A 17,885-nucleotide genomic window follows, 5' to 3' on the forward strand; every position below is an offset into this window, starting at 1 on the left:
GCCGTGTTGATGTGCCTGACACGCCCGAACGCAGCATCTACGTGTATATATCTATGGCTGCCCGTGTTGATGATAAAGTAGTGCAATACTGTGTTTGGTGCTAAAGATTTATTACAGTGAAGTAAAGCAACTCTCCACCCAGTTATTTTGTTATGCCTATATTATTTACAGGTTGTACATAAAAGCACAGGTTTATACAGTGATGAGTACTGATGTGGAAAAAATCTGCATTCAGAAACGGTTTCAGAAAAGGAGAATTTAAAGTAAAGTTCCAAGTTTTGTACATCACATAATTTAAGATGGTCTAAAACTGGAGATTTATAATGTTGATGATTCACATTGAACACATTACTGTAAACTTAGAAACTTTGATAGCAGAAGAGGAAGACAAATGTTGAATCAGCATCCTGATGAAACACATCTCTGTGAACTAAAAACAACATGCTGGGTCATTTCAAACATGAGTGTGTTCAACACCTAATTTAATAAACCACAGTTCAACACTTTGCATGCTTAACATGTCCTTTATTATGTTAGTTTTACTGCTTGTGTTTTTAACAGATGATCCTGGTTCCGGGATAAAACTGTATATAAGAGCTGGTCCTTGACGTGTCCAGCACCTCCACACAGGAAACATCCACCTGAAGAAGAGAAGTTCATTCTGCTGAAGGTTTTCTACCAACTTCTGTTGTTTATTCATTGTTCTGGTTTTATGATTCTGCAGCAGGTTTTACTAACATGACTGTCTCTCTTTTCTGAAGGTGATCATCTTTAATCTACATCCACCATGAAGCTGCTGACTCTCCCTTTACTTCTCTGTGCCATGATAGCTCTGAGCAGAGGTGCAGGTAAGTGTGTGTGTGTGTGTAGGTGTGTGTGTGTGTGTGTGTTTGTGTGTGTGTGTGTGTGTGTGTGTGTGTGTGTGTGTGTGTGTGTGTGTGTGTGTGTGTGTGTGTGTGTGTGTGTGTGTGTGCATAAATGATCCATTCCTACAGTGATTGTTAGAAAAACTGATGTATGATGAAAAAATGGAAAGCAGGACATTTTTAATCTGATTCTATCACTGAACGTGAGAAAGAGAAACCCAGAGGTATCGGTTTCTACAAAAAGTGAATAATAATAAACTGAGATTAGATTAAGGACACGAGCATAATACCGTTGGACAAAGAATTATTTTATTTTACCTTATTTCATATATTTCTTATGTTTTCCTGTTTTTTTTTTTTGTTTGTTTGTTTTTTTGTGTGAAATTTGGCAGATTTGAAAATGTTAAGCAGATATATGATTATATACACACAAAAAATACATAAAATTAACTTACAACTATTAAAACACATATATAAATGAACTTAGAAGACAGGAGGACATTGGGAAAAACGTGTCCTTCAGTATTTTGTCCAAACATAATTTTACATGGAAACTGAAAACTGCTGCTCTCGATTCTTTTCAGGAGATGTGTCCCCAACTTGTTCTGATAACTGGACTAAAATCGGCAGTCGCTGTTTCGGCTACGTTCTGACACCTATGAGCTGGAGTGAAGCTGAGGTCAGACAGATGAAGAATGATGAGTCCTGCTAGAAACATGACGTTGTTTTGTATTTGTTCTCAGTGACTCCACTCCTTTATGTTTCTATCATACTGTAGAAGAACTGTGTCTCTATGGGAGGACATCTTGCATCTGTCCACAGTGCTGATGAAAATCAGGACATACAAAGCCTGATATGGTCCATCACTCATAACTATAAAGACACATGGGTTGGAGGCTCTGATCAGAGCAAGGTAACTACTAAAATGGAAGATCTGATTTCTACAGAAAAACATTCTTACGAAATATTCAAACCTTTTTCTTCCCTCATCTGTCCTCTAGGAAGGTGTCTGGACTTGGACTGATGGTACACAATTTTCGTTCAAAGGCTGGTGCCGTGGAGAGCCCAATAATTCTGGAAATGGGCAGCATTGCCTGCAGATAAATTATCAAGGTAAAACACAGTTCTAATGATTGACTAGAAATGGATAAATAAAGGTTGTTGATTTTCTTTTTACACAGCTGCTATCATCTTGATGTAAAATGTGTTTTTATACAGTCATGAGATCATCCTGAAGTTTTGCTTTGTGCAACACTAACTGATGCTTTTTGGTACTTACAGTAAATAGGTGCTGGGACGACTTTTTTTGTGAACAGAAATATCCATCCATCTGCGCCAAGAAAATCTGACGACTCCTGGACTGGTTCAGGGACACGATGAAGCTTCCAGTGTTACAACACTGGTGGATCTGTGTTTCTGTTCATCCTGTTCAACCACATGTGTAACCTTCACTCATTATCACTCTTCATCTTTATTCTTCTCTATCGCTGTAACGCTACATAAGGAATGAAGCAACCAGGAACATAATCAGTAGCTGGATGTCTGTATCAGGTCTTGTGACTTTAAAAAGAGCAGACTGAGTTATGAAAATGATGATTTTAGCTAAACCTTCCTCTGCAGACTAAACTATCTCTTCTTGTCTTTTCCAAATTAAAAACTTCAAGCATTGCAGTAAATTGTTCTGTGTGTTTTATATCTTGTATTTTTATGTACTCAACACTTAACAGATTTTATAAAAGTTAACTTCCATATTAACATATTTCATGAACAACTTTTGGCTCATTCTTGACTTTAATGGCAACAACATGTTTTAAAAACTGGAATGTTCAAACAAAAGGCTGGAAAACAAACTGCACCAAAAATAAACAGTAGGGGGAACATGTAGCCACTAATTAGTTTATTAGACAGCAGGTCAATAACATAACTGGGTATAAAAAGAGCAACTTAGAGAGGTAGAGTCTGTCAGAAGAGATAAACTGTCTACAGATCCAGTATTTTCAGCAGAATGTCTCTCAATGTAAAATTATAAACACTGAATATTCCATCATAGACGGGACATAATCTCATCAAATGATTCAGACCATCTGGAGACAACTCTTTGTGTAAGAAACATGAATGAAAACCAGTATTGGATGGAGAGCTTCGGACCCTGAGGCAGCCATGCATTAAAAACACACATTACTCTATCATGGAAATCACTGATTGGGATCGTGAACACTTCCAGGAATCAGTTCACCGTGTCATCCACAACAGCAGCTTAAAGCTCTATCATGCAAATAAGAAGCTGCATATGCACAAGATCCTGAAATGCTGCTGCCCTCTCCTGGTCAAAGCTCATTAGAAACAGACGGAGGCAAAGTGGAAATTCTTTATGAAAATCATGGACTGAAGAGCAGATGGACCATCTGTGTTGTTAATAGAGCTCAATTTCATATAACAAGGACAACAAGGCAAGTATTTAGTACAAATCAAAAACACCTGGAGGAGCATGACTCGGGATAAAAGGAATATTTGAAAGGAAAAATTGGCATTTTTTTTCCATGTTAAGGTGAAATTTCTTATCTGATGTTGTTTCTGTTCTATTCTGAACAAAGTGAGGGTTGTTGAGATTTGCAAACCATTGAGTTTAGTTTTAATTTAAAATGATTTAATATTTAATTTAAAATACAATTCAGCCACCACATGTACAGGTTTGTATGTATGACGGAACCTGAAATTACAAAGCAGCTGCAGGTTAAAAGTTTGATTTTTCATTAACAATAAGTTATTTTACCTTCAATATAGGTGAATTATGGTGGATTTTCTTCCTCTAAATGATGTTGTTAGTATGGCCATTTGAACACAGTGCAAAAGTATTTAACTCTGCTGAATAACATTAGTCATTTTCCAAAAGAAAAAGAAAAACTACTAAATTATTCCACATAAAGCAAACTAAGTCATGGCTTAGCCTGATAGTTAAACATGATGAGGTTAAACTGTAGATTTTTCTCTATATTTAAGAGAATTTGCGTTTCTTCTTTTTAACTTACTGTGAAATTTTGTGGTTTCTAATTTATCTGTTACTTCACTGAAAGTTTTGTAAGAGTTTCTACCAGGTATCTGATAATTTACTGCTTAGTCACTGAGACAGAGAATTAAAAAACAGAGTCACTATGAAACGGGAAGAAGTCAAACACAAAGCAGCAAAGAGTTACTTTAAGATCCAAGTCTTTCCAAAAACAATTGAAATGTCTGTTTGGGCTGCAACAGAGATTCTCAGGGGTCCCCGACTTTCCCAACAGGTTCTCCAAACAGTACAGGGGGTCCACAAAGTTTTGACTATAACAGAGTGGGCGTGACATCCACACAGAGATGAGCTGAGGTGTATCTGCTTACTATTTAATTATTTAGATGTTTTGTTCACATGGATTTGATGTTTTAGGAGCCTGAAAAAACTAACTTTAGAACCTAATCCAGGTCCTGAAGTGAATCAATGAAGTCATCAAAGTCTGCTGTACAATGTGTTAAAACACATATCCTCAGTCATTAAAAAAAACTATTTCGTACGTCACACCTTGTGTATCCAACCTATTTTCCTCCATGTACTGTGGGTTATTGAGGTCGGCCGTCAATGGTCAAAATTCTTCCAGACACAAACATGTTTTCACCTACGAGTGAACCCAGTGGCCTCAGGTGCAGCTATGACTGTACTGCAGGTAATACTTCAGTATTCTGTACATGTGTATTATCTTCTTCCATGTGCCTTTTAAGGCGTTACTCAACCCGAGAAGTACTCTACCACCTATTAAACAAAGCTGGTAAAGCAGCTTTAAAGCTCAGAAGGTTCTTACTTCAGAGACACCGTAGTAAAAATGCTGGCACAAATATGGCAGCTACTACATATGAGGACCCACAGCAAGTAGATAGAAATGGCTCATTCTAAAAGAATAAAAACATAAAGGTTATTTTGGTAGGGATTAGATACCAATAGGAACAGCTTTTAATGATATATTCTGTTATTGACATTTGATTTTGCTACACGCTGCACCTTTAAGTTGTTGCTTAACAGAAGGAAATTATCTACAGCCATTCCCTATACTTACTCAGTAAATACCTTCATAAAGTACTGGCAGGTATTACCAGTTCAGGTTTAAAGTCAGATCCAACTAGTGCAGATTCAGGAAGCAGAAGAGCATCCAGAAATACCGGTGTTACGACCCCTTTTTGAACCAGGGGTGATAGGGTCGTCAACAAAACAAATAAGACGAAATATAAAATAATAACAGTTATTTATTTACAAACAACAAACGGGTTCAACATAAATCAAGGCATCTAAGGCCATCAATTACAACAAAAGAAACATAATTAACTCAAGGTGTCCTCAATCGAGGTAAACAATAAACTAAATTAATAAACACAAACTCAAAAGATTTCTATAAACCAAAATACTGCTCTAACAATTAATCAAACTGGAGCTATGTTTAATCTATACTTAATATACCGTTAATTCAACAACAAAAGATGTCTGCTAAACCCAAAATACACAAATTAAAGAAAGAACGAGCGCAGAATCACAATCAAATCAAGTACTCAAATGTCTAACTAAGGGAAGAAGAATGCTCTTACAAACTGCTAAGCGTCAACCAACCAACCACTACTATTACTGCAAGTCCCAAACTGGCGAACTGTGGGCCTGAAGGAACACAGCTGCCCTGATCACCGCCTCCCTTTTAAGGACCGGTACTCCCGCTGGTTGGTCGCCGAGGAGGAAGCAGTGTGTCGGTGCTGTCCTGTAAGATGAGTGGGGCGGGGCTCCCCTGAGCAGGTGGAACCGAGGACATCCAATCACCATACAGGAGGGAACGAAGGAGGTCTCGCAGGCCAGGAGCAGGGTTGCAGGATATGCAGCAGACATTCACATACACGTCCAGGCCAGAGGCCAGGGAACGTGACACTCCCCCCCTTAAAATACAAATTCTCCCACGACACTTTCTCAAACTGAAACACAAGAAAACGTCAGCCATATAATCTATACAGGTATCAACAGATTTTCCAATGTTATCTTCATCCACCTTTTTCATTCACCACATCACTCTTTAATCACCGTCATCACCATTCATTCCAAGACGGGACAAAGCATCAGCACAAACATTCTCACAACCTTTTTTGTGGCGAATTTCCAAGGTGTATTCTTGGACTATGAGGGCCCACCGCATAAGTCTTTGATTTTGATTATACATTCGGGATAAGAATGTTAACGGGTTGTGATCCGTATATACTATGGTCGGCGCAGACGAGGAGCCCACATATACGGCAAAATGCTGCAGAGCCAGCAACAGTGACAATGTTTCCTTCTCGATGGTGGAATAATGCATTTGGGCCCGGTTGAACTTCCGCGAGTAGAACCCAACGGGGTGATCAATTCCATTGTGATCTGATTGCAGAAGAACAGCTCCCGCTCCCACAGCACTTGCATCGATTTCAAGCGTAAATGGTTGTGTGAGATCCGGGGCAGCGAGCACTGGAGCATGTCTGAGAAGCGCCTTCGCACTAGCGAACGCGTGTTGGCACTCATCGCTCCACTTAAATGTTTGTTTCGGACTAACTAACGCAGTCAAGGGCGCAACAACCGTAGCGAAATTCCTGCAGAAGTTTCTGTAATACCCAGCCATACCCAAGAAACGGCGGAGCGATTTCCTATCTACCGGTCGTGGGAATCTGTCAATGACTTCTATTTTTGCTTCAAAAGGGCGCACCTTTCCTTGTCCAACTTGTCTCCCAAGATAGGAAACAGTGGCTTTCCCGAACTCGCACTTAGCGAGGTTTAAGGTTAGATTGGCTTTCTCTAATCGCGTAAATACTTCTCCTAATGCTGACAGATGTGCTTCCCAGGTATCCGAAAACACTACCACATCATCCAGATAGGCGGTACAGTAGGCAAGATCCGAAAACAGGGTGTTGACTAGACGTTGAAATGTTGCCGGTGCGTTGCACATTCCAAATGCCATTACCGTGTACTGCAGAAAACTGTCAGGTGTTACAAACGCGGAAATTTCCAAAGCTCTATCTGTCAAAGGGACTTGCCAATAGCCCTTTAACAGATCTAGCTTGGTTAAACTGAGCAGATCCGATGGCGTCTACACAGTCATCCACTCTCGGCATCGGATATGCATCCATTACCGTGAGGGCATTTACTTTTCTATAATCCGTGATAAACCGAGGGGATCCATCCGGTTTACTCTCGATGAGGCAAGGCGAACTCCATGGACTTTTACTGTGACGAGCAAAGCCATGTTGTACCAAATAATCGGTTTCCTGAGCCATTAAGTGTCGTTTCGGTACACTACACCTGTAGGGATGCTGTTTAGTAGGCTTGTTACTTCCTACATCGATGTCATGTGTAATGACACTGGTTCGAGTCGGAATGTCCTGAAATAACTGAGGAAATCTTTGAACTAACGCGAGCAACTCAGGTTTCTGGTCTTGTGAAAGATGGTCTAATGTACGTGGGAGTTGCTGTAACATCTCAGAGTTACATAATCGAGGAGTGAGCTTCGCAGCGAGTGTTTCCGACCACTGACGTTCGATCGGAGCGACTTCCTGGTCTCTTATTATGACACCACACTGTACTTCCGGAATGACAGGATCTGGCAACTTACTACTGCTTTCAGCATTGACGGGCATATCACGGGATACATACGCCTTTAACATATTTATGTGACATGTCCTAGTTTTTCGTCTTCTTTCCGGCGTAGCGATTACATAATTCGTTTCTGATAAACGTTTCTTAACTTTATATGGTCCCGAGAATCGCGCTTCCAACGCATTTCCTGCGATTGGAAGTATGGCTAAAACCATATCGCCATCAGTAAAGTGCCGCACTACAGCCTTCCTGTCATAATATCGCTTCATTTTTACTTGAGCGACTTTCAATGCCTCGGATGCTAAACTACGAGCCTTCTTTAGTCTAGCTCGGAAGGAATTCACGTATTCGCATACGTTCGTGTCGGGCGAGAGATCACTATCTAACAGGGTTTCTTTTAAAACCTTCAACGGTCCCCGCAGCGAGTATCCAAATATAAGTTCTGCTGGACTGTATCCAAGTGACTCTTGAGGTGCCTCTCTCGCAGCAAAAACCACAAAAGGGATGCCTTCATCCCAGTTTCTGGTGTTCTCTAAACAATACTTTCTTAACATCGATTTAAGTGTCTGATGCCATCTTTCCAGTGCGCCTTGACTTTCTGGATGATAAGCTGTGCTGATAACGTGTTTAATCTGTAGGTCTGTTAAGACCTGTTTAAACAGCCTCGAGGTAAAGTTGCTACCCTGATCAGTTTGCACTAATCTCGGCAACCCGAACGTGGAAAAGAATTTCAATAAAGCGTTCGTTACCGCTCTGGCGGTTATCCTGCGCAAAGGTATGGCTTCCGGATATCTGGTGGTAGCACACATCAACGTTAGCAGAAAACAGTTACCTGTTTTAGTTCATGGCAAAGGTCCTACACAGTCTATAAGTAATCGTTCAAACGGTTCGCTTACTACCGGTATTGGGTGTAATGGGGCACACGGAATCCGCTGATTAGGCTTTCCGGTGATCTGACACCCATGACAGCTCTGAACATAGCGAACTACATCTCTTTTTACACCAGGCCAAAAGAATTGTCTCAACACACGCTTGTAAGTTTTATTTATCCCCATGTGACCGGACCAATGATCATCATGAGCCAACCATAATACGTGCTGTCGGAGCGGCGCTGGAACCACAATCTGTTCACCCACATTCCAGTCCTCTCCCGGAACTGCAACCGGGCACCAACGTCGCATAAGCACGTCATTGCTAATAAAATACCCACTGTTGACTGCAGCTAACTCCTCAGCGCTTACCACCTTCTTGAAACACTGTTGTAGCGTGGGATCCTTCCTCTGCGCCGCACACAGACCTGACCGAGAAAGGGGCAGCGGAGAAGCGGCCGGGTACAGTCCTTCCGCCTGAGTTTTTACATCAGGACAGGGGGTTCTTTCCTCAGCCTCTCCTTTTCGTTTCCCTTCTTCTGAAAAAGAGTCAGCCAGAAAACTATCAGCCAAATCGACAACCTCATCATCATCCGAATTTGTGTTTTTACGTGACTGAGCACGGGTTACCACACAGATGGGTGGCTGAACCACAGGGGCATCCATCACCTCCAAAGCGGGTAGGACGCGGCCTCCTGCAAGATCATTTCCTAAGAGAATCGAGACGTTATCAATGGGCAACACATCACAGACAGCCATTGGAAAAACGCCACTAACCACATTGGTTTTTATGTGTACCAAATGCACAGGTCGGGGTACATAACCCATCTCCAATCCACGCAGCATGACTCTATACCCTGCGTATGAGTCATCTGAAAAGGGTAGAGCATCTGCTCGAATGAGCGTTTGGGAAGCTCCCGTATCCCGTAACACTTTGACAGTTACTTGATCGTCCACATTCTCAGTTAGCGCCACAATACCATCCGTAATAAACGGAGCAAAACAGGGGTCCAGAGCTTTATCAGCCTCCTTTCCCGTTTTTCTGCTTTTTACAAATCCCACTCCTTTTCTTTTCGGAGGAGATTGTCCTTGTTTATTTCTCAGTTTCAGGCAGTTGCTTATCAAATGCCCTGGTCTATGACAATAATAACACTCACGTTCATCCTGAACGCGAAGGTTAACCGATTTCATATGTCTTCCCGCCGTGGGTTCACCAACCGGCTTAAACACAGTCTTATGTGTCAGTACGTACTCATCAGCTATGACGGCTGCCGCCGACAACGTACTCACACGCTGTTCATTCAAATAAACTACCACGCTTTCTGGTAGTTGCTTCTTAAATTCTTCTAATAGAATTAACTCTCGGAACGTCTCCAACCTGCTTACACCAGCAGAGGAGCACCAACGGTCCAATAGACCACTCTTTTCGCGTGCAAACTCTACAAAAGTTTGGGACTGCTTTTTCTGATAATTTCTGAATTGTTGGCGATAGGCTTCAGGTACTAGCTCATACGCTTTTAAAACCGCCGCCTTCACCTTGTCGTAGCGTTGGCTGTCCAGAAGAGGGAGCGCTGCTACTACCTCTTGAGCCTTCCCTTTCAGTTTGCACTGCACAAGCAGGGCCCACCATTCCTGAGGCCACCGCAAAGTTATGGCTATTTTCTCAAAAGCTGCAAAGTAGCAGTCAACCTCGCCATCCCCAAAGGCAGGAACAAAGGGAATAAATTTGGAGATGTCAAAGGGGTGAGAGAGGTCTGAGCCACCCGACGAGCCTGTAGGGACATCAGGGGCGGTTAAAGTGGACTGGGACTGAGCTTCCAGCTCTAGACGGCGTATTCGAACCTGCGTATCAGCCTCGATCTCCATACGGCGGATCTCGAGCTGCATCTTGTGCTGATGTTCCAGCCGTAGCCTTTCCAGCTGTACCCTCAACCTGGCATCAAGCCGGGAGGAAACTGAGCTACTTTCTAAGATGAGCGGATCAAACCTGGGGAGAGTGACAGGTGGAGTCTTCCTATCCTCACCTTCCGGAGTTGATTCCTCACCACCAGCTGTGCCCAATTGACACTCGAGCTCAGCGTTGCTAGGTCCCGCCCCCTCAGACGGACCAGCCTCCGCAGGCAAACAGGCAGAGTCAGCCACAACACCACGCAGAACGCCTCTTTCGATTAGTCCAGCCACAACCAACTCCCTCAACTTACGCTTCAACATTTTTTTACCAACAGGGATGTCATAACAATCAGCCAGGACAGTCAAATCATCTTTCCTGCACTGTTTTACACGATCTAGGGTCGGATCCTCCTTAAATTCCTCTAGATCAAACGGAGCCATATTGAAGCCAGCCACGTACTTCCGCAGCGCAGAATCCACTAAACTAACAATTGCGAGTATGCGCTCGCCCACACATATACACAAAACAAAAAGTTCCCGGACGAGCCCCCACTTTGTTACGACCCCTTTTCGAACCAGGGGTGATAGGGTCGTCAACAAAACAAATAAGACAAAATATAAAATAATAACAGTTATTTATTTACAAACAACAAACGGGTTCAACATAAATCAAGGCATCTAAGGCCATCAATTACAACAAAAGAAACATAATTAACTCAAGGTGTCCTCAATCGAGGTAAACAATAAACTAAATTAATAAACACAAACTCAAAAGATTTCTATAAACCAAAATACTGCTCTAACAATTAATCAAACTGGAGCTATGTTTAATCTATACTTAATATACCGTTAATTCAACAACAAAAGATGTCTGCTAAACCCAAAATACACAAATTAAAGAAAGAACGAGCGCAGAATCACAATCAAATCAAGTACTCAAATGTCTAACTAAGGGAAGAAGAATGCTCTTACAAACTGCTAAGCGTCAACCAACCAACCACTACTATTACTGCAAGTCCCAAACTGGCGAACTGTGGGCCTGAAGGAACACAGCTGCCCTGATCACCGTCACCGCCTCCCTTTTAAGGACCGGTACTCCCGCTGGTTGGTCGCCAAAGAGGAAGCAGTGTGTCGGTGCTGTCCTGTAAGATGAGTGGGGCGGGGCTCCCCTGAGCAGGTGGAACCGAGGACATCCAATCACCATACAGGAGGGAACGAAGGAGGTCTCGCAGGCCAGGAGCAGGGTTGCAGGATATGCAGCAGACATTCACATACACGTCCAGGCCAGAGGCCAGGGAACGTGACAACCGGGCTCTATAAAATCTAACCTGATTCACTGCTATTGCCTCCAGATGCACCCGGTTGGACTCAACTGTAATGGCGAGATTTAAAGTAAGACACTCAGACACAATGCTTCACCTGCAGCAGCTCTAGCATGAATGAAGCATGTGTAGAGCTCCCTCTCCTGATCCCTGCAGGCATTACCAGTGCAATCTGAATCATTACTCAGACTCAATTAACAGATCACTGATCATCTGATGTCATAATAGAAAACTATACAGTTTAACAGGTCTAAGACACATAAAGCAAGATTTAACTGATCAAACAAACTTTAATTAATTATTTGAAGTAAATTTACCTATTACAAATATCAGGGTGTAATGTGTGCTCATCATAAATATTAAATTTCTGTTTTGTGTGTGCAAATTGTTTAAATATCACTTTTGATAAACTAGCATGAAAAATTAAACATTAAAAGTGAAAAACAAATATGTAATTATTAGCTATCAGTATAAACACAGACACAGTGTGCAGACATGAAACATAAACTGGCTTCAAAGTGCTTGTTACTGTATTTGGCATTTACTTAGCGAGGGTGTTGACCAACTATGTGTGTTTGTCTATAGCAACATACTGATTCAGTTTCATAATTAAATGATAACGTTTCCAAAGAAGCTCACACTTTGGAAGTTGTTGACTTTTCTTTTTCTGCTACAAAAACGCTGAAACATTAAAATGATTCCTGAACACTCAGAACCACAGAAAGCGTAAATACCCCCTGATGTCTTCAATAGCAAAGTTTATGAGAAGAAGTAGTTTGTTGGGTGGAAACAAATCTCTTCAGCAGAGTATTAACATTAATGCTATGTAGACAGGCTCATTTAATTTAAACATCAAATAAGACAAAGAACAATGAAGACAGTTGGTTATGAAGTATATGGAGAAATTTCTAGTTGTGGTGCTGGAACATGTAGACATATAGTAAAGGCAATGAGCTCTTTGTACACTCAACTTGTCACACTCAGTTGTATTAGAGACGTCGTTGAACATCATAGTTTCTTTTGCTTCCTTTTAAAAAAGTTTATTAATCAAAAGCTCCGTTCACACTGCAGCTCAAATAGGATTTTTGCCCCATATCTGGCTCATATCAGAATTTTTAATGATAGTCTTAATGGTACAATTCAGTTTTGTTTACAATCTGACCCAGGCCACTTTTATATGTGGTCTTAGATCAGACATATATCCAATCTGTGTGGAAGTTCAAAAAGTGTGATGACCCACGAAAGGATGTAGGACCATTATCTTGACCAATAAACATCTTGTGGGCTGGTTTGGGGTCAGATAGCAGATGTAGGGCTGGTCTGATCATTTCATAAAGAGTATCAAATTAAACATTTTGTGAATGTGAATGTTTAGCAGGCACTAGGGAGAGCAGCTGCTGGGCTCGGCGCCATCCAGAGGCCTACTGCCAGGCAGTCTGTTTCTTCTCCAGATCCAGGGGGTACACAGTCCTTGGATAATTTAGGAGTTTATCAGCCACTTAGTGTCTTGAGAACCCTCGACTGGAAAGGTCCCAAGATGCACCCTTATCGGGAGGATGAGGATATTGAACATTACTTAACAACTTTTGAGAGAATTGCTAATGCATGTCAATGGCCAAGGGCAGAGTGGGCGTTACATCTTGCACCTCTTCTTATGGGTAAGGTACGAGCTGCTTATGTAGCTATGGACACTGCAGAGACAATGGATTATGAAAAGGTGAAAAGTGCTGTGCTGGAAAAGTTTGAGATTAGTGCAGAGACTTACAGGATGAGATTTCAGGATACAACAGTGAAGGACAGGGAGACCCCAAAGAGTTGCACACCCGTTTTGAAGGATCTTTATAAAAAGTGGATCATTCCGTAGGAGAAAACAAAGGAGCAAATAGGAGATGCCATAGTGATGGAGCAGTTCATGAGGGGTGGAAGCAACCGGTTTCAGCTGTGAGACATGAAAGGTCGGGTGGACCCGCATGGAAGGAGGCAATTTGAGACGGACAGTAGAGGGGTTAATGATTTTTTCAACGATGAATGGACCAAGAAAACGGGGAGACAGCTTGCGGGACTCACACTTCAACGGGATATTTTTGGCAGACAATCAGACCGACTGACGTTGGACGTATTGAGGAGCCGGCGACCGGCGCTTATCAGCTGACCGACGGTTCCTCACTGAGGTGCCCTCCAGAGCCGCCCGGGTTCGCCGCCACACGGCCTTGCAGTGCTGGAGATGATGCTGGACAGAAGGAACCGCCAATTCCCGTTCCTGGCTGGGGAACAATGCGGGCTGGTAACCCAGGGAGGCCTCAAAAGGCGAAAGTCCAGTGGCCGAACTAACCAGAGAATTGTGAGAAAACTCCACCCATGGCAAGTACGAGCTCCAGGAGGAGGGGTTGGCTGCAGTGATGCATCGCAAAGCTGATTCCAGGTCTTGGTTGGTCCTCTCAGTCTGTCCGTTTGTCTGTGGATGGAAACCAGAGGAGAGACTTACGGATGCCCCCAACCCCTTACAGAAAGACCTCCATACCTGGGAGATGAATTGTGGACCCCGGTCCGACATGAAGTTCTTGACGTCGGTGTCCAGGGAAGGCCACCAGAAGTGCCGTTTGATAAGATTCAGAGTCCGGGTGATTCCTGGATGGTAGGAGAATTTAGAGGCGTGAACCCACTGCAGGACTTGGGACCGGACCGAGTCTGGGACGAACAGACATCCAGGGGGTCCTCCACCGGGATCGGGTTGTTGTTGCTGGGCCTGGCGAACCGTTGATTCAATCACCCAGGGTAGAGTCGCAACGACCTTAGAGGCAGGAAGGATGCACTCTTCACCCTGTGGCTTGTCCTCGGCGCAGAACTGCCTAGAGAGGGCGTCAGGTTTGATGTTCCGGGTACCAGGGCGGTAGGTGAGGGTGAAATCGAACCGATCAAAAAACAGGGACCACCTAGCCTGTCTGGAGTTCAGCCTTTTAGCGGTCTGAATATAGGTCAGATTTTTGTGGTCAGACCAAACCACAAAGGGCTGGGAAGCGCCCTCTAACCAGTGTCGCCATTCCTCCAAAGCCATCTTGACCGCCAACAGCTCGCGATTGCCGACATCGTAGTTGGCCTCGGCAGGCGAGAGTCGGCGGGAGAAAAAGGCACCGGGATGCAGTTTGCCGTCCGAGCCCTGCCTCTGGGAAAGGACTGCCCCCACCCCTACATCAGAGGTATCCACTTCAACCACAAACAGCAACTCTGGATCGGGCTGGACCAGAATCGGTGCCGAAGTGAACAGCGCCTTGAGCCGTCCAAAGGCACCCTCTGCCTCCTCGGTCCAGAGGAACGGACGGGATGGGGAGGTAAGTGCAGTTAATGGCGCTGCCACCTGGCTGTAGTTCCGGATGAACGTCGGACGTGGACCTGATGATCGGCCAGGTTTTTGGAACAGATCAAGATGTCATCTAAATAGACAAAAACAAACCGGTTAAGGAAGTCACATAGAACATTATTGATCATGGCCTGAAAAACAGCAGGAGCGTTTGTCAACCCAAAAGGCATCACCAAATACTCGAAGTGACCCAGATGAGTGTTGAACTATGTTTTCCATTCATCGCCTTCTTGTATCCGCACCAGGTGATAGGAGTTCCGGAGATCCAGTTTCATAAAGATGGTGGCACCTTGAAGAGGGGTAAAAGCAGAGTCCAGTAATGGCATACTTATTTCTAACCGTTACCTTGTTGAGCCCCCGGTAGTCGATACAGGGTCTGAGGGATGAGTCCTTTTTCTTAACCCTTTCTAAACCCTGCCCCGGCAGGAGATTTGGAGGGGCGAATGATGTCAGCAGCCAAAGAGTCCTTAATGTACTTCTCCATTGTCTCCTGCTCGGGTTTGGACAGATTGTACAGACGACCAGAGGGAAGGCGGGCATCAGGAAGCAGATCTATGGCACAATCGTATGGACGATGGGGTGGAAGAGAGAGGGCCTTGTCCTTATTAAAAACCTCCTTCAAGTCATGGTAGAGGGCTGGAACGTCGGACAGATCTACCGGTTCCACAGGCGTGCTCGAGGGTGGCGAGACTCTCTCCGTGGGTGACAGAGCGGACCGTAGACAGTGTTCGTGACAGAAGAGGCTCCAGTTCAGAACCCCACCCGGGGACCAGTTTATTTGGGGGTTGTGTTTAGCTAGCCAAGGATAGCCTATAATAAGGGGTGTATTGGGAGTGGTAATGACCAGAAACTGAATAGTTTCCACATGGTTACCTGAGAGAACCAGGGTTATTGGAACCGTGCGATGGGTAACCTGAGCTAGCATGCGACCATCCACAGCAAGAGCATTGCGGGGCTTATCCAGGGTCTCAAAAGGGATACCGAACTGCTCTGCCAACCGTTTATCAATAACATTTCCCTCTGCTCTGGAGTCAATGAGGGCCTGGAGGGGAAATTGTTGCAGCTGAAAACAGATGGTGACAGGAATCTGAAGGCGAAGTTGAGTCTTACTGAGATCTTTAATATGGTCCGCCAGAACTCCCAGTTTTACTGGCGGACCTGGTCTTTTGGTCGCCGAGGGCAGGCTGACCGAAAATGACCGGGTTTGCCACAGTACAGGCACCCACCCGCTCGAATCCGTCGACTACGCTCCTCCGGGGAGAGATGAGCTCCGCCCAACTGCATCGGCTCCTCGGGGGGCTGCACGCTCAGAGACTGGTGGCTTGGGTCACCATGCAACCCTGTTGTGGGGAGAGTAGATGTAGTGAGAGAGAGAGGAGTGGTTCGGCACTGGCGGGTTTGCAGTCAGGAGTCACTACAACAAGTTAATGTTATTAGCTCCTCGAGGCCCGCCGGTTCCTCTCGGTATGCTAACTCATCCTTAATATACTCCCTTAATCCATGGTAGAAGGCAGCAGACAGCGAATCTTCGGTCCAGTCCACCTCGGCCGCCAGGGTCCAAAACTCCGAGACATTTTCCTCCACAGAGCGCCGACCCTGAGTGAGGGCGAAAAGGCAAGTGGACGCACAAAAAGGGACAACTGGAGCAGCAAAAACCTGATGGAACTCTTTAAGAAAGGCTGAAAAAGAGAGACCTGAAAAAGAGCGTCCAGCGAACCTTGATTCCGCCCAGGTTAATGCTTTTCCTCTGAGAAGCCCCAACATAAACTGGATCTTAGAGATGTCACTGGCATAGGACACAGGTTTAAGTTGAAAAAACAGTTCACATTGAAAGATAAACCCCTTACACTGAGATGACAGGCCTGAAAATGGTTCAGGAGTGACTGCTTGGAGGTCCTGTGGTTGAGTGATTCCGGAGCCAGACAGACTTGGCTGAGTTGTCGGAGCTGCTGCGCCCTGTAACGAGGCAAGCTGAGCAGTGAGCGATGAGACCTGCTGGGTGAGAGTCTGGTTAGCGGAGATGAGAGTCCGAATGTTGGAGTCGTGTTGGCCCAGCAAGATCCCCTGCTGGGTGACTGCCTGCTGTACATTAGCAGTGCTGGAATCCAGGTCTGCGGGATCCATGTTGGCCGGATCCTAATGTTACAATGGACCAGACAGGTGACGGTTTCTGGACCCACAGTGCAGACACTGAATAGCCAGGAGGCAGAGGATGATTAAGAAAAGGATTTTAATGTAGATGTGAAACGAACAGGAATCCGTTTTCCATATCCAAGGACCAGAGTGGTTGACTGCAGACTGGACGGCCGGGTGAGCAGGCAGAGTCAGACGTGAGGTTTGGGTTGGAGCCAGAGATGAGGAAGTGGATCGGAACGGGGAAGCAGTCCAGGAGGTTGGCAGGCAGACGGAACAGGCAGGATCCAAGACACCAGGAGTCTAGACACAGAAATCAAGTTGTTAAGCATGAAACTGGTTTCAACAGAGAAACTAGAAAGGCCACGATATACCAGCTGTGTAACTGGAGGATCCGGCGAGGAGTGGAGAAAAGCCCGGTGTTTAAATACTATGGTGGTAAATGGTAAATGGTCCGTATTTTATATAGCGCTTTACTGTACCTGGGATGTTACCCAAAGCGCTTTACATTATACATCACATTCACCCCTGAATCCGCATTACTTAAAATCACTTATGACCTCCTCCTGGCAGCTGACTCCGGTCTCTTATCTATTCTCATCCTCCTTGATCTGAGTGCGGCCTTTGACACCATTTCCCACTCCATCCTCCTGGCTAGACTCTCCTCCATCGGCATCACTCACACCCCCCTCAGCTGGTTCAAATCATACCTCTCTGGCCGCACTCAGTTCATCCAGTTGAAAACATTTACCTCCCAGTCATTCCCAGTCACCACTGGTGTGCCCCAGGGCTCTGTCCTTGGGCCCCTGCTGTTCCTCATCTACC

General features: G+C 44.5%; 1 protein-coding gene across 1 annotated transcript; it reads left to right on the forward strand.

Annotated features, from left to right (window-relative positions):
- The first annotated feature begins 590 nt into the window (after nt 1-590).
- Nucleotides 591-2,537, forward strand: LOC121640203 (ladderlectin-like). Its single transcript, XM_041985927.1, has 6 exons — nt 591-670; nt 762-848; nt 1,451-1,545; nt 1,645-1,779; nt 1,868-1,979; nt 2,148-2,537. Exons 2-6 carry the CDS (start codon nt 788-790, stop codon nt 2,213-2,215), a joined length of 471 nt encoding a protein of 156 aa, XP_041841861.1. The 5' UTR covers nt 591-670; nt 762-787; the 3' UTR covers nt 2,216-2,537.
- Nucleotides 2,538-17,885: the final 15,348 nt, after the last annotated feature.

The sequence above is a fragment of the Melanotaenia boesemani genome, chromosome 5 (assembly GCF_017639745.1).
Source record: "Melanotaenia boesemani isolate fMelBoe1 chromosome 5, fMelBoe1.pri, whole genome shotgun sequence".
NCBI lineage: Eukaryota > Metazoa > Chordata > Actinopteri > Atheriniformes > Melanotaeniidae > Melanotaenia > Melanotaenia boesemani.